This window comes from Martes martes, assembly GCF_963455335.1.
Source record: "Martes martes genome assembly, chromosome: 3".
NCBI lineage: Eukaryota > Metazoa > Chordata > Mammalia > Carnivora > Mustelidae > Martes > Martes martes.
In genome coordinates, this window is record NC_137890.1 from 10,835,702 (window position 1) to 10,852,440 (window position 16,739).

Consider the following 16,739-nt stretch of genomic DNA (forward strand, 5'->3'; position numbering starts at 1 on the left):
AAAAGATTCTGCTTTCCAGACTTGATTAAAAACAGCCTACCAGTTTCTGCCCCGTTAAGGAGCTGCGTGGCTTGAGAAGCTGAGTAAACTGCCTGGGAGAGGAGTGGCTAAGGTCTATACCCCTGTCATTTGGGAATCCAGAGAAGCTTGAAAAAAGCAGCAGATAGTAGGCTGTAGAAGGACAACTTGTCCATCAAAATCTGCAGTTAAAATCCACTTCACACGATTTTGATGCTGAAAAAGAGTGATTTTACCTTGTCATTTTTCACCTTAACTCGAAGGGAAAAAGGAAACACGCGCACACCAAAAACCTACCCAGATGCTTGGGAAATGTTGTTTCTGAGTTACTTTTTCTTTCTTCATTCCTGTTGGTAAATACTTCAAAATATCCTTCTCTCCCTCAAGTTACATTCTGGAGGATATAATTAAAAGAAAAGTACTAAGATAGAAAAATATCCTAGAAATAATGTGTGCATAGGTCGGTGAATAAAACAGATGCCCCTCAGCATCTTCTGAAAGATACGCTGCTGTTGTTGCTTGTGATATTTTTATGGTAAAACTAAAGACATCCAAACAGTATTCAAACATGAAGAGAAGTGGGAGGTTTCCTGATGTGTTTCAATAATAAAATGAAAATCGAGTCTGTATGCGCCTGTGTGTTCCCCTTCGATTTTAAATTTTATTCCAGAAAGTGCTACAACTTGTTACTTTTTTGTGGGCACAGGAGGAGGAAAAATATGATACATTGGGGGATTTTTCAGTAGAGCTGTGTTTAGTTTTAATTTTCCTGTATTTTAAAATAAACACTTTGACCAAAGCATGTTTGATCTTTGCAAGAAGGAAATATACATTGTGGAGGAATGTGCAGCGGTTGGGTATGAAAATGGGGTTGTGACTCACAGCTGCAGGCTGAAAAAAAGGCGTCGTGGTGTCAGCCAGAGGTGTTCAGTCTAATAATTCAAGCTGTAAACTGTATCCCCTAAAATTACCTACATAATAAATCATTGTGTGAAGAAAAAAAGTTTGGACTGAAAAGTGTAAGTGAAACAATCCTCAGGAGACTTCAATGCTGGGACCTATCGACAATGATGTGAAATGCGGGTTGATTTTGTCCCATACTCTGAAGATCAAAATAATACTGGAAATTATTCTAATACAGCTGTTTTCTTGTTTGTTTGTTTTGGTTTGTTTTGGTTTTGCCTTGCGTTGCAGAGTCTGTTTCAGAAATGGGCTTGCATTTTTTTTTTCCCCCTTCCTGACCACATAGCTGAAGTTGCTTTATGGGATTTACAGTCCATTTGTATATTTTCAAGAGAAAACTAAAAATGGGTCAATCTTAAGAAAAACAGTATAACTGAGTTATCAATGCATATTAAGAATGGAGGCAGAAATGGTTCTGGAAATTCCTTTAGGTGCCTGTCTCAGAGTTCACTGCTGCTTACAGGTACCAAAGAAACCACTGCAATTATGTAAGCTGATGAATTAGCTTGCTCAAGAATTCACTGCTAGATTGAAACACTCAGACACTGCGGTTGGCACAGGCAGTGTCAGATCCTGGAGACGAGAAACGGGAACGTTTGGGGTTGCAGTACACCCCTTTGGAGTAGAAAGGAGCTCAGTGCCTGGGGAAAAGATGCAATTGTCAAGAGGAAGTTTAAAGGCCAAGGACACACGAAGTCTTTGAAACAATAAGGGTGAGGAAGTCAAGAAGCAGACTCGCCAAAGCCACATTGAAACAATTTATTTTATAGGATCCCCTACATTTCCAGAATTAGTGAGCAGAAGAAGCGCCCCGCTGGGAACGCGGGCTGTGGGCTCTTGCGCTCACACGGGCACTGGGAAAAGGGATAAAGTCAAGTTGACGCGGGTCTCTTTCGCCTGGGCATTTCAAATGAAAATATAAGAAGGAGGGCGGGGAGAGAGGGAGACAAAACGAAGCTCGAAAAGACTGACTCCGAAGTCTGCAATAAAGATTAACTGGAAAAAGGAAGTCCATAGCAATTAAAACTCCTACACTGGCTCATTAGTATTCATGACCGAATGTCCAGCTTTTCTGTTTATCTTTCTCCCAAGATCAATATCGGAGCAGCGTGGGCCTGGGAGGAGCCCAAGCCCGGCCCTGCGTGCGCCTGACCTCTCGCGCCCTCCCTACAGGTCAGAGCATCTTCAGAACCGCCGGGCCATCGCCGCGCCCGGGATCATTAAAGCCACCATTCATCTGCCGGCAGGGAGAGGGAGGGGGAACAAGCCTGGGTTGGGGAGATGGGGGTGGGGGCAACGGGCAAACAGACCCGACCGACTCCAAAGAGTTTCGAGAAACCACACTCCGCCACGCAAACCACTGTGGGCCCGGTGGGCCAGGAGAAAGGAAGGAGAAAGAATGACCCGCGCTCTGTTGAAGCAAGAGGCCCAGCGCGGCTCCTGGCCAGGCGGTCGCAGGCTCGGCCTGGTTCCAGACCCAAGATGGGGGGTGGGGGGAGCGGCAACATAAGAACCCTGCCACACCCTCCCCTGTAGAGGACCCCACGCCCACTCCTAGCCCTGCGCGGTCTGTTGCCGCTCCGGGCCTCTGCCAGCCTCAGAGGAACAACCCAGTCAGGGAGCGTTAACTGGGATGATTATCTCTGACATTATTAACATTATTATTATTTCTGCCGCAACCTCTCTGGCGGCGTGGCGCCTTGTTCTCTTCCCCTGGGCCATCGGGTTTGGCCTCCGGGACCGAGAAATACTGGCTTCCAGAGGTTAGGGGAAAAAAAGGCTAAGGGCAGGGCTTGGAGGAAGGGGGCGAGGGTTAGAAAACTTTCCCTTCCTTCTGGCTTACCGGAGAGGCAAGGGAGCGACCTCCCAGCGCAAACCCGGGAGCCAGCGAGTGTCCGGTGCGGAGGCGGGACAGTCTGGCCTGTCCCATTTCCAGGGAAGTGGGCTGAGGGACCCGGACTGTGTGGGGGGATCCCCCACCCAACTTGTCTCACACTGGTGGCTCCAAGTGCGGGTTTCGGAAATAAGGCCCAGGCAGTGGATGCTCAAAAACCAAGTTGGATGGAGAGTTCAGGGCAGAAAGGGGGTGGGATGGGGTGGGGGGGCTTTCGGAGGGAGGCCCTAGGGGGTGGGGAAGCTGGGAAAGGGTGGAAGGGTGAGGGGGCATCGCTTGCTGCGTCCTCCCTCCACGCGCCCCCAATCTCTGCAGCTCGGGTTCATCCCACGCACGCGAGTGGGCACCTGGGGGATGCCGAAGGAGGCGAGCATATGTGAGTGAGTGAGTGAGTGTGTGTGTGTTGAGGCGTGGAGAGAGATTGTGAAAGAGAGTGTGTGTGTATGCCAGGGGTCTGTCTGTGTGCACACACGCAAGTGAATGCGGCCCCCACCCCCCCAGCTCCGGCCTGGTGGCTGCGGGATGCGGGACAAGGGCAGGATGCAGAGCTGGAGACGAAGCGAGGTGTCACCTCTTGAAAAAGCTCTTCGGAGCCCTGGGAACAAAAGGGAACCGTGCAAGGGCGACGAGGTGGCCCCAGCACCGACAGTTCCCGGACTGGGTCCTGAGGGGCGGGGCGGGAGTGGGAGGACCCTGGCTTCGCGTGCCCTGGCCGCGATCTGGGCCCCGGAGGAGCGGGGGCGGAGCGGGGCGTGGAAGCTGCGGCCGCTGTCGTGCCACAGCCTTGACCGTGAACTCGAACCCTTGGGCTGCCCTGGTTATGGTTTACTGAAGTTCTCATTCGTAACACCCTGTTCAAACTGCCAAGGCTGCCTTTTCTTTCACGGGAGCCCAGCGGGACGACCTGAGGGTTTATACCCCATCACTCGATCCAGGCTGGAAGGATCTAGATTCTTCCTTAAAATAAAACCCTTGCAACAATCTGTTGAGGGCACGGAGAGGGGGGTTAGCGAGGAGGGCCATGCGTCTCCAGCCCTGTTCTAAGCTGCCAGTTAAAAATAGAAACCGTTCATTGCGGTCTGCTGGGGGTAGCAGTGGGCCGAGGAGCTCCAAGTTTCTGTAGCACCAAGGCGGGATCAGACTATATAATCAATCAATCCTCAAGTACTTATTGAACGCACATTTTGGATCCCGTGGGTCGCTTTCCGGGGCACGTGCCCATTTAAGTAAAAAGGCACCCAAGGGTTCAACCAAATCTTGGTGAGGTTCTGAGGCCTTTATTGCTCTTGGACACAGGCCTGGTGCGCCCTTTGGGTTACTTGAGTGGACTGATACAGAGAAGGGTAGGACCCCAGTCCCAAGGCAGTACCTGGCGGGCCCCCGCGTGTCCAGGTGTGCTACCATTGCGCTCACCAGGGACTGACCAGAGGACACGTCCCCCAATCAGTCCTGCCTACTCGGCCAGCGACCGATCACTCGGAAACCCCAGGCCTCCCCAGCCACCGCTGGAATGCGGGAGAACCGAGCAGTGTACAGGGAAGCCCGAAACTCCGGTCCAGCCTGTAATCTGCCCTAGACCTCACCGTTTCGGGCCGGCAAATACACCATTGGATCCGGAAAACATCCGTCTGAAAAGGACAAAAGGGACAGGGGGTGGGGAGGAGGAGGAAGAGAGAAGGTGCAGGCAGAAAGGAAAGGGGCTGGGACAGCGGGGACGGGGTGTGCAGGGCCTGGGACCTGTTTCCTCCACTCGCTTCCCACGGGGCCTCGACCTTAGCAGCCTCCCCATGCTGGCGCCCCGAGCAGAATCAACCCGGCCTCTGCTCCAAGAGTGACCTCCTCCCCGCCTGGGACAGGGGGGACTTCATTGAACCGGGAAAAGCTGATACCGATGCCAGTTATCATTGTGGTCATTAATAATGCAGTGAGGATCACGATAATTAATAATAATAATGATGGGCCTCCCGAGGGGGCTCCAGCTGCCTCTGGATAAAGCGGCTCTCGCGTGAGGGGAGTAATTTGGTGGTGGATGGAGCGGAGCGCAAAGGGAGCGAGCTTGGCCGCTCTGAAGTTCAAGTTGATGGCTGTGACCGGCAGAAACCGGCCCTGGGCGGAGGCCGTGCAGCCTCCCCGCGGGCAGCGAAGCGGTGGCGCAGCTCTGGCTCCCTGAGGGAAGCGAAGATGGGATTCAGTTTTCTAGTTCTGGAGTCCAGAAGAGGGCAGGTTAGACTTCAGGTCCATTTAGGCAGTCGGGGGGAGACGGACGCATCCCCCATCCCCCCAGGCCCAGGCGCCTCTTGGCGGTGCAGAATCTTGGGCCGCCAGCCCCCCTCGCGCTTTCGAAGTTGAGCAATTCTGAGTCCCTCGACCACTTTTGCCATCTCCCCCTCCACCCCCCATCCTGTCTCCGGGGTCCGAAGGGCGGGAGAGAAAGGCGTGGAGTGGGTCACACCACCGGCTCGGCGACAAGTGTGGACAAAGCGGTGGGACGCAAGGGCCGGAGGACTGGGAGCCATTTTGCGGGGAAGCGGCTCCCGTTCGCTCCTCACATCCTCGGGCGGCCCGGGAAACCGCTCCCAGCCTGCGACCTTCCTCCGCACGCCAGGCGCCTTCCCATTTTTATTTCCTGCTGAAAACTAGAATCAGCGCCCCCGGACCGAAAGGGCCCTCCGGTAGCTCTCCGGCACTCAGCGCTGGAAAGGCGGCCAGCCGACTCCACACCGAGGCCGTCTGCCTCTTCGTGCTGTTTGCCTTCTGCCCAACGAGAGAAGAGAAGCCCCAAACCTTGAGTTGATACTAAAGTTGCCCCCCTGCTTCCATGCCACTCTTCCCTTTAGACGGGGGTGGGGGTGGGGGGTGTGCCTTAAAACCAATAATTTTCACAAAAATTTTTTTTAAAAAGTTTAAAACATTTAGGATAGACCATCTCATTCTTGCCCAAGTTATGATAAATATTTAAACTGATTCCTCCACCCCCTCCTCCTCCGGAGGTGGCCTGGGGTCTGGGGTGGAGGGGGGGGGGTTGAAAAACTATAAGCTTTTCCTCACAGCTTATAATGTGTTCAATGAACTCTCCCAAGGATCAGTAACATATGCCAATTATTTTAATAATTTTCCTTAATATTATTAGGGGTTATAAATTTGAATTTAATAGGGGGTTGATTGCTTCAGGAGCTGGTGCTCGGGCAGCTCGTTGGGCCGCTGGAGAGGACTAGCCAGGCCTCTGTCACCCTCTGGGGGACACACACACTCACACACACACACAAGCATGCACACCCCAGGCTGGAGTCTTTTCCTCCCCATTGAATAGGTGGCCTCCGGGAGGTCAGGGTTGCCCTGCTCTCCAAACGGCCCTCTGGCCTAGCCTGCCGGGCCCTGCAGCTTAGGACACTGCCGAAGGGGAAGGAGAGAGAAGCGGCCACCGGGCCACCCGCGCCCTGGGTCTCCCTCCACCCCCCACAGGGTCCAGAGAGCTCACTGGGACATCCTAGGGTCGCCCTCAGCATCTACTCAGCCGTACCTGGGTGGAGGGGTGACTCAGGGACTGTAAGAGACTCTCCGAGGATACTCAGGAAGAGATGATGTTTTGATGTCTCAGGGACTTAAATAATTTTCCCCATTCCTACCCTTTGATTATTAAAACTATTTTTTACCTTCTTCCTTAGAGCATCTTGTTTGAAATCCAGACCAGTTCTTGCCGGGGAGGGGCGTAAAGCTGGCGGTTGGTGCTCTGCCTCACTCACGTCCACCTGACCATTTCAATCTTTTTCGTCTTCTATCTTACTGAATTCTTGAAGGGATTCTCTTTTGTCTTGGGGCAACGGTTTATTGCTTTCCTAAATTCAAATGTACTCTCTGTCACCTTCTCTTGGACATCCTAGTTTTTGGTGCACAGCTTTGTGAAGATAAGCAAAATTTCTTGAGCAAGCTCTCTAAAATTTCAAGAAAAAAAACTTTTGGTAGAAAAGGGCCCTTAAAACTCTAATCACTGGGCCAAGTTCAAAAACAAAGTGCTCAGCTCAGTTTTAAACGTGCAATTAAAAATAACCATACCTCAGCTTTTCAGAGGGAGGGAGAGGAAAGGGGGGCAGGGAAGAGGGAAAACAAAGAATAAGGAAATGTTTAGTGCTCTTAAATCCAGTCCAAATAGCTGAAAGAAAGGCATTCCCTCAGATAATGGAGCCATTAGAAACTCTGAAGGTTCCTGCCGCCATTCCTCACAGGGCCCTTCCAAAAACTTAATTCACTCTCAGCTACAAACAAAGGACATAGAAAATAATTTTGAGACTTTCTGCCAAAGGGGCAGTTTGGCCTGGTTTCTGTGCATACACATACCTTCCTCCCCAGAATGCAAGGTGGTACCTCCCATTCATTTAGGCGGCCGATCCATCCCCACATCAACCCTCAGCTTCCCATTTTCTTTAATAACTTTGCTAGAAAAAAATAGGATGTTCATGCAGTTTCAACACATTTTATTATATTTCTGTATGCATTACTCTCAAAACATATCACAAGAAATGATCAAACCACTTAAAACCTTCAAATAAAAAATCTGAAACAGTTTATGCCCACAATTGTACATATTTATAGTTAAGAAACATTCTTTATAAATATTGTTTCCTCTGTAGCAAGTTAATACCATAATTTAATTACAAATGGATAAATATGGTAACGGGTATTTACAGAAGGAAGGGTGTTATTACGGAAAAGCTAACGGCACGACGTTTATTTTCCTCCACAATCTTTCATACAGGAACTAACAAATTGAACTTGCAAAAGCACTAAAACATCACATGTAAACCCAGCTAACAGAAAAATACATTCACAAGCGTTGGTGGTGGTGGTGGTGTGTGTGTGTGCGCTGTGGATGAATGTGTTGAAGAAACAGAAGGGAGACTTTGGCACGGCTCGGTTTTTTTCCAGTCTATAGTTGCATGAAGTTTACAATCAAGTTGCCTCATAAAAAGGAACACAATATTCAATACCACAATACAAAATAAACCATTTTCTTCCACGTTACTTAAAAAGAAACCGGGTAAACTAAAAAGGGAAAAAGAAAAAGCCCATCACTTGGGGAAGGGAAGGGAAGAAAGGCAGGAAGGAACGCAATCCGGAGAGTTACAAATGGACAAACGTCTATACACCAAGAAGCCATTAAAACCACCTTGGAGAAGGAAGGAGTTCGCTATGTACAGTTCGTCAGAAGACTGGGAACTGGGCGAGAAGGAAAGAGGGCGGGGGGAGGGGAGGTGGTTAAGGATGGGGGTTTGGTTCAATATTTTTATGGGTTTTTTTATTTTTTAAATTTTTTTGTTTCTTATTTTAAGTTTTCAGCTTCTGAGACTCTGGAAGGGATATTTTTGCTTTTCATGCCTAGATTATTTTTTTAAAAAAACTTTTAAAAATCCTTCTGCTGGTAAAATCATTTTCATCATCATAAAAATCAGATTCATAATTTTAACAGCACATCACAGGGTGCCCTCGGCGCTGGCCACCGGGAGGGCTGCGCCAGGGCGGGGACTGGGAGAGGGAGAGAGGCCCCGGCCTCTCACACGTACCATTCATTGAAGTTGGAGGAGAGGCCGCTGTGGCCCCCGGCTGTCCCGCCGCCCCCGCCAGAGCTGCCGCCGCCCCCGCCGCCCGCCCCGCCGCCGCCCCCGCCGCTGCCTCCGCCTGAGCCGCCGCCCGCGCCGCCGCCGCCGCCCGAGCCTCCGCCCCGGTGCACCGCGGACACGGCCGCCGCCGCCGCCGCCGCTGCCGCCGCCGGGGAGAGGTTAGAGCTGCTCTGGGGTTCGGCGCTGGGGGACACCAGCCCCGGGGGCGTGGACGACTCGTAGCCCGAGCTGGCAGCCGGAGAGGACTCCGAGCCCTGCGGGGAGGACTCATGGACCTGCAAGACAAAAGCCGGGAGGGGAGACCAAAGGGGACTGGGTGTGAGTGCAGCTGCTGTGGGGCCGAGTTCCCGGGGGGAGCACCCCCAGAAATGCCCCCCCCCTTACTTCCACGCTGCCCGGTCCCCAGGGAACCGTGGCCTTCCCGGGTTGGCCAGGGTTGTCCAGGCCGGCCCCGCACCGCGGGCCAGCCGCCTCGCAGTCCTCCCGGCCTCCCCGGTGGTACCTTCATGTGTTTCCGCAGCGAGCTGGGGTGCGTGTAGGACTTGTCGCACATCTTGCACAGATAGGGCTTATCGGAGGTGTGCACGTGCATGTGCTTCTTCCTGTCGCTGCTGTTGGCGAAGCGCCGGTCGCAGCCCTCGAACTCACACTGGAACGGCTTCTCCCCTGTGGATAGAAACATCGGCACTTGCTGCCCCGCACACCCAGAGCCCCCCAGAGCCCCCACCCACTCTGGAAGGAGCGAGGCTGCTTCCCGAGGGAAAAGAGGAACTGCAAGGGCCTGGGTCCCCTCACAGGTCGGATTGTCTCTGCGGCAGAACTAACATGAAATTAACCGCCTTCCCACCTGCCCGTCCTGCTTATGTATTTCATATTTTAATTTTCTTCCAGACTGACACCCATTTCCTCCTATTTATAATGAATCTCAGGTAGCACCCGGCCCTGCCCACCTTTCCACAGGACTCCTTGGACTCGCAGTTTCTAACAAACTGGTCTCGCCATGGAGAAGCTGTTATTATGACAAAATATTTAGGGCATTATCAAAATCACACAGGCTGCTGGGCTGCTGTCGGTTTGTCTCTGGGGCCAATAGGCAATTACATTTGGAGCTGCTATGTTGTTCGGGAATGGGGCTGTGGATCATAAATGAGCCAGTATTTTTCATCCAAAATTCTGCAAATTAAATTAACCGTTATTCTTAGTCTTACTTATAGTCATTTTAAAATAGGTCAGGAAAAGGCAAATATTAGAGCTAAGACAGCATCTAGAGATGGCAAAGGCACAGGCTGGGGAGGGGGGTGCTCAGCAAAGGCTTTCAAAATCTCCCTGTTTAATTTTCTGGCGGTCCCCGCATCCTGTTGCCAGAATTCCAAATGCTTGGAGTCATTTAGAGGTGTGAGAACTCAAACAACGTTCCTCTTGGAAAGGGGACCATTTAACGTTAAATTCCATTAGCACCTAAATTGTTTTTTAAAGACATCCGCTCAGACACAGGACTCCAAAGCATTTCATGCAAATAAATTTCTCAAATTTTAAACCTTGTTAAAAGCTTGTCTCGCACCTCGGCTCCCTCCCTTCCCGGAAGAGAACAATAGGCCGCTGGCGCATCCCCACTTCGGAGTAAATATTGACGGGGGAAGTTGCTAAAACATTTGGCTTTCTTTTAGGAAATCGTCTGGCACGATTTTGGCTGGGACCTGGTCAGAGATGAATAATCTATGAGTCTAGAGGCGCCTTCTTTTTGCAGTTTCCTCTTCTCACGCGATTGCCCTGCGGGCCGTGGTGCCCCGGGGTTTTCTTTGACCGGGTTGTTGGTCCAAGTTTGGAATCACAAACCCTCTGGTATCCATTAGAGAATTTCACAAACTACTGCGAACCCACCGTAAAGCCCCGCGATGTACCCCGAAATGGGCTTTAAAAACACTTCTTTTTTTCTTTTCTTTCTTTCTTTCAATGATAAATACCTTACAGCTTGGGCTCACAACAAATTCATTTAAGGGGGAAACAGTCCCAGGAAGGACTTTTGGACCGCCAGTAGAAGGAGTGGGAAAACACATAAGCCACCCAAACACAGACGCGCAGTCGGAGCAGAAAAGCACATCCAGACAAGCTGGCAAAATCCTCTCTAGGCTCGATTCCCGGGCACCGAGTTGGAGAGCAGTTTTATTTTGTGCGTTCTATTTAGAACGGAAATTATTAACTGGGGCTGAGCAAACGAAGCGATTACACCCCCCAAAACATACATTTGATGTTACACCGACCATTTAAAACCCAATTTCCGCACATGGAAAAACCCAGACCGATAATATTCTTTCTTTCTCCAACAAAAACAAGCCGCTGGCTGTCTCGCACACACAAAAACACCTCCCATCCCGGAGCAGGAGCTGGCGGTCTGCGCGTTTCCCCCAGCCAACCAACCACAGCCTCTCTCTTCCCCGCGCCCCATCCCGTCCCGACCCGCAGTTACCTGTGTGGGTCCTTTTGTGGATCTTGAGGTTCTCGGAGCGCGCGAAGACCTTGCCGCAGCCCGGGAAGGGGCAAGGGAAGGGCTTCTCGCCCGTGTGCACGCGGATGTGGTTGACCAGTTTGTATTTGGCCTTGAAGGGCTTGCCCTCGCGCGGACACTCCTCCCAGAAGCAGACGTGGTTGCTCTGTTCCGGGCCGCCGACGTGCTCCACGGAAACGTGGGTCACCAGCTCGTGCATGGTGCTGAAAGTTTTGTTGCAGCTCTTCTTGGGGTTGCTCAGCTGCTCGGGGTCGATCCACTTGCAGATGAGCTCCTGCTTGATGCACTGCTGCCGCATGTAGCGGAAAAAGGCACCAGGGTGGTGGTGGTGGTGGTGGTGGTGGGCCGCGGCCGCTGCCATGTTCATACCCATGTTCATATTCATGGGACCGTACTGGTTGTGGAGCTGCGCCGCTGAGTAGGGGTCGGTCCGCGGGCTGGCCACCTGGCGGTACTGCTCCGAGCGCCCGAACACCTCGCCGGGCAGCCCCAGGCGCATCTGCCCGTTGAGCACATTCTGCGAGCCGTGCGGCCCGTGCTGCTCCGGGAGGCCGGGGAAGAGGAGGTGGCCCTGCGCGTCCGAGTGCGCATGGTGCAGGCCGCCCGCTCCTGGCCCAAACAGCCCGTGCTGCCCGCCGCCCGGCGCAGAGTCCCCGAAGCCGCGGCTGCGGAACAGGAAGTCCCGGGTGGAGTTGAAAGGCGGCCCAGAGTAGGAGCCGACGTGCGCGGCATGGGGCCCAAGCGCCGCGGCTGCAGCGGCAGCCGCGGCAGAGCCGGGGTAGGCGCCGGGGCCCTGCGACGTGAACGCCGAGCTCTGGCCGGGGGACAGCTCGTGCGCGCCGGGGTTGAGCTTGAAGGCGCCCATGTGCGCGGCCGCCGAGTCCACGAAGCCGTTCTGCGCCGCGGCCAGGCTCAGTTCGCGGTCCTGCATCTCCGCAGCCGCAGCTGCCGCCGCCGCGGCCGAGTGGTGATGGTGGCGCGCGAAGCTGCCCACCCCGATGGCCGGGAACTGCGGCCCCGCGTCCAGGAGCATGGCCAGCGCGCCCACCCGCCCCGCCGGCCCCGGCGAGCCCCGCACCTCCTCCGCTCCCACTCCCGCCCCGCGCGCGGTGCGTCCAGCGGCCGCCCGGCTCCGAGCGCAGGCGGCGGTGGTGGTGGTGGCGGCGGCTTCAGCCCCGGGAGCAGCGCTCCTGCGCCCGCCGCCTCCGCCGCCGCCTGGATCTGCCTCGGGCGGCCGGGCGCGGAGCGAAGGCGCGGAGAGGAAGAGGAGGAGGAGGCGGCGGCGGAGGAGGCGCGGGAGGAGGAGGAGGAGGAGGTGGAGGAGGAGAAGAGTCCAAAGCCAGGCGGAGAACCAAAGTGTATTAAAGGAGCTGCGGCGGGGGCGGGCGGGCAGGGCAGGGGAGGGCGGGCGGGAGGAGGGAGCGGGAGGGAGGTGTGGGGAGCGGAGTGGAGAGGGGGGCCGACGGGGGGCGAGCGCAGCGCCGCGGCCCCCACCCCTGCGCGCACCCGCGCGCGCACGCACACACTCACTCGCTCGCACGCCCCGCGGACCCCGGGCCCGGCAGCGCCAAGCGGCGCCCGCAGAATGAAATCACAGCCGCGGCGGGGCCACCGTGCCCAAGCGCGGCGGCTGTGCACCGGCCAGGCTAGCGGGCCAGGAGGGGACGGAGGCGAACTCTGCGCTAGGCGCCCCGGCCCGGCGCGCCCACGGCTCCACCTGACCGCGGCGGGGGCACTGGAGCGGCGGGCGGAGGCCGGGCGCCTTCTCCGCGGCGCGCTGGGTCGGCCGCTCCCTCCCCCGCGGCCCTACTCGCGCCGCCCCGCGCGCGGCGGGTATTGTTCGGCGCAGCGACCGCGGTGCTTAGCCCTCCTCGTCCTCCGCGCTTGGCATTGGCTGCGCCTCGCGTAGTAAACTTGCGGCAGCCGCGAATTCCCCCAGATGAAGGAAGCTGCCGCGCCGCTCCCTCTTTCTTTAAGTTGTGCGGGAGGAGGAGGCGGGGGAGGAGGAGAGATGGGGGCTGTGGGAGGGGAGAAGGCTAGCAGAGGGAGGGGAGGAGGGGAGGCTGGGCTGAAAAACAATAACAACAATAAAAAAGTGATCTCTAGCTCGCTCGCTCCCTCTCGCCCGTCGGCCACAGACGCTGGACCCGGAGCGGGCAGCCGCGCTCCCGAGGACCGACCGGAGTCCGAGATCCGAGCAAGTGCGAAGAAGCCAAAGCAGGTCCCCACCCCACCTTACCACCCCCCCCCCTTCACGGGTGCGGTGGGCTCCGCTCTGTTTATTTCGGTGGGCTCTGCAGCCGACGCCGCAGCCTTTTATTTATTTTTTATTTTTTTGTCCCCTCTTTTTCCTCTCCCCTCCCCCGCTCGCCCCCGCGTCTCCCGCCCCGGCCTCCCCCCCTCCCGCTCTCCCTCCTCCTCTCCCTCCCGCTCCAGGCCCGGACTCCCGGGCACACCGCCCCTTTAACGGCGGCTCCCGCCCCGCCCGCCCTTCCGCCGCCACCATTGGCCGCCGAGGCCCCGTCAATCCGGCGCCCCCGCCCCGCGGCGGGTCCGCCCCTCCTCCCCGGTTCTCCCGGAGCTCCCCGCTGCCCCCGCAGCCGCGGATCCCGCGGCTCGTCACAGCCAGCCGGGCCTGCCAGCCTACAGCTCCTCGCCCGCGCGGCCGGCGCTGCGGCTCCCGTTCGCGGCCGGCCGCGGCTCTCCTCGGAGCCGGGAGGCCCGCGTGGTGCCGGCCCGGGCAGCGAGGTCGCGGTGCCCTTGGCTGGGTCCGGAGGAGACAGCACCCTGCACTCGCGCCCTTCTGCAGAGGCCGCCGACTCCCCGGGGACTCGGGCCGCTCCTGGCGGGCACCGAGAGCGGGCAGCCGCGGCCACTCGAGAACTTGGCTAGCAACCGGGTTCGCCGGGCGGGAGGTGCCACGAGCCGGGACTCTCCAGGCCCCGGGCCCAGTCGGGAGCGCGCGGCGGGGAGCGGCCCGGGGACCCGGCCCGGGGTCGGTTGGCACTCTCCCTAGCTACTCCCCCCTCCCCCCCTTTAAACTTACTCTGTGGCACTGAAAACACAGGTGCTGGATGGTGGGCCTCGGGAGAGCCAGACCTGCCCCTTTCTCCTACTCTCTGGACACTCACCCAGACACCGCCCCCTGCCTGGCGGTGGCCCCCCACCCGCGGTTCAGCGCGCTCCGCTCCCCCCGCCGCTCGCGTCCTGCTCCGATTACAGCAGTAAACACTGGGCAGCGGCCCCCGTGAGGGAGGGGGGGGTTGATTGGAAGTCGTTTAAAGGCTGTTACCCTCGGGGTGGATGCCCAGATGCCCCGGCCGCCGCCGCAGTGGGGTGGGACGTATGGGGACGCCGGAGGCGCGCGGCGAAGCAAGGCTCGGGCTGGAGCTGGGCCGAGGGTCAGGCTCAGAGCCTCCAGAGAAGAAACCTCCAGACTGGTAGGGCTTAAACCTTCTAGAAGATATTTACCACTCCTTCTGCAGGACCTGGGACCACCACCACCCCCTCCTTCGGGCGGTGGCGGGGCCGGGCAGCTGCTAGTGCCGCGCCAGGCCTGCCTCGCGGCTCTGGGGCTACAGTCGCTCCCCCTCACCCCCGGGTTCCCGGTTGGCCGTTGGGGGACATTTCCTGCCCCGCTGCCGAAAAGCCTGCACTCCCAGAGGTAACCGGAGAGGTTACGCCGGGCCCGGAGGCTGCAGACGTGTGAATGAAAGGCCTGAAGCCAGCGCCTTACTTCGCCTAGTTGGCTAGAGAACCGCTTTTATTTACACGTCTCTGAGAGTTGGAATAAAATTCAAATAGGAGAAGATAATCAACATGCATTTAAAATTTTCACGTTGAATTGAAATCAACAAAAACGCGGGAAGACAGCTCTAGCTCGCTACTGCTGGGAGAACCCGGGCTCTGTCGGCCGTCACCGGCTGCCACTCTCGGCTTAAGCCGGCTTCTGAAGGTCGGAGCTGGCCGAAGCCCCTTCCCCGAGGTGCCCTGTGTCCTCCCGCCGCCCCCACCCCATTGCCGTTGGAGGGGGGGCAAGAAGGAGGGAAGCCTGGCTCATCTTGTCTGAAAGCCCAAGATTTGTGTCAGGAAGCTGGAGATTCTCCCCTTACCTGAAAGGAGGAAATGTTCCTCATTTCCACACACCTGGGGGGGGGGGCAAATGCCAAACTGTACCCCTAAGCAGAGAGGGCATTAGACTGAGAGAGACAGAGAAAAGAGAAGTCTCCAAGGATAAAGGCTGCCCTGCTGCATTGTATCAATTTAAAAAAAAAAAAATCCCCAGTATACAGGCTCTCACACTTGTTTACTTCATTCATCTATTTATATAGGGGTGGGGGGTCATTGAAAGAGCTTACTGCAAAAATATTTACTAAACAAAATATTTTCTTAGAGAGTGGTCTTCCTTCACATCTAGAAACCTCGCTTCCCTCCTTTTCAAGCCACCAGACCGCAAGTTTTCCTCTTTTCCCACTTTCTCACTCCTCCCCAGTCGTCTGTCCCTCTCCTCTCTGCCTCATTCTCTCCGTTCGCTTTGATTCCCCTTTTGCAGCGTCCACGGTTCGGGCTGGCGGGGCCGGGCGCTCGCTGGCGCTAGATGCCCGGGGCCGCGCGCGGCCGGGTGGTGGGGCAGACTCCTTAATTCCCGCGGGAGAGGCCGCGGGCTGGGCCCTCCTGGCTGTTCTTTCCCGGCTCCAGTTCTCCTCTCTCTGCAGGACACAGAGGAGCTGAGCCAAGTTCAAAGTCATGTCGCCGTCCCCTCTCAGAAGTGCTTTATTTCTCTACAAACCGCAAAACCCCTTTCCCCCGTGACACAGTATTCTTTCTTTCTTTATTTTTAAGGCAGAAAAGGGGAAGAGAGAGACGAGAGCAAGAAAGCAAGGGGGAGAAACCTGCCCAGGCTTTCAGAGTCATCGCCTCAAAAGTAGATTTGGGCTCCTTGGCCGAAAGGAAAAAAGCGCCTAAGATGCGCTCTGCGCCCTTTGAGTGATCAGTTTTTCAACAGGTTTCTGGAAGGGCCAGCCTTGGCAGCATCAGACCCACGGGACCCACAGCTGTCTCCATCGGGCAAATAGGTTCCCTCTTTGTAAGTTTTCCAAAATTGTTCTTTGAGAATCTCACGGAGCCGACCGGGGCCCTGGGGCTGGCGCGAGTCGGGGCTTTGCTGTACGAGGATGGCCCCGTGCCCTGGGCGCACGGGCTGGCGTCCATTTCCCCCCCCGCAGTGCAATAGAGAATTCGGGGTGTCTTCAAAAACTGCAGATCCTTTCAAACACCCGGGCAGTCATCCGCTGAGCACCTCACTGCATTCCGCGGGCCTCTGTGAATGGTTGACTGACTTCTTTTGTAGCATGACCAGAATTTTGCGTGTATATACACATAAAAACGGTGTATACGTGCACACAACATACTCACGCACACAGGTCTATCTCGGTAGTCAGGAGAGGCCCAAAACAAACAAGCAAACACAACTGACCTTTACACTGGGAAGCAGAAACACTCAGTGGTCCTACCATTTAAATTTTTAATTTCCTCTTAAGGAAAGGGGGTGGGAATGGGGGTAAAGATGAGAGAAACAAATGTAGAATCAGCTGTCTATACACACCAGACCAAAAAAAAAAAAAAAAAAAAAAGAGGATTTTGGCACCATCCTCTGTATCACAGACTCATAAATTCAACAAGATCATCAACAGGATATTAAGTTGCAGAGCACCTTTGATTCCGCCCTCTCAGCCACTCCTGG

At 55.8% G+C, this 16,739-nt stretch overlaps 1 protein-coding gene across 1 annotated transcript; it reads right to left on the reverse strand.

Annotated features, from left to right (window-relative positions):
- Window positions 1-8,423: 8,423 nt before the first annotated feature.
- Window positions 8,424-12,029, reverse strand: ZIC2 (Zic family member 2; the record flags this gene model as incomplete). Its single annotated transcript, XM_080799181.1, has 3 exons — window positions 8,424-8,765; window positions 8,993-9,156; window positions 10,958-12,029. The coding sequence occupies 3 exons, from the start codon at window positions 12,027-12,029 to the stop codon at window positions 8,424-8,426; spliced, it is 1,578 nt and encodes a 525-aa protein (XP_080655307.1).
- Window positions 12,030-16,739: the final 4,710 nt, after the last annotated feature.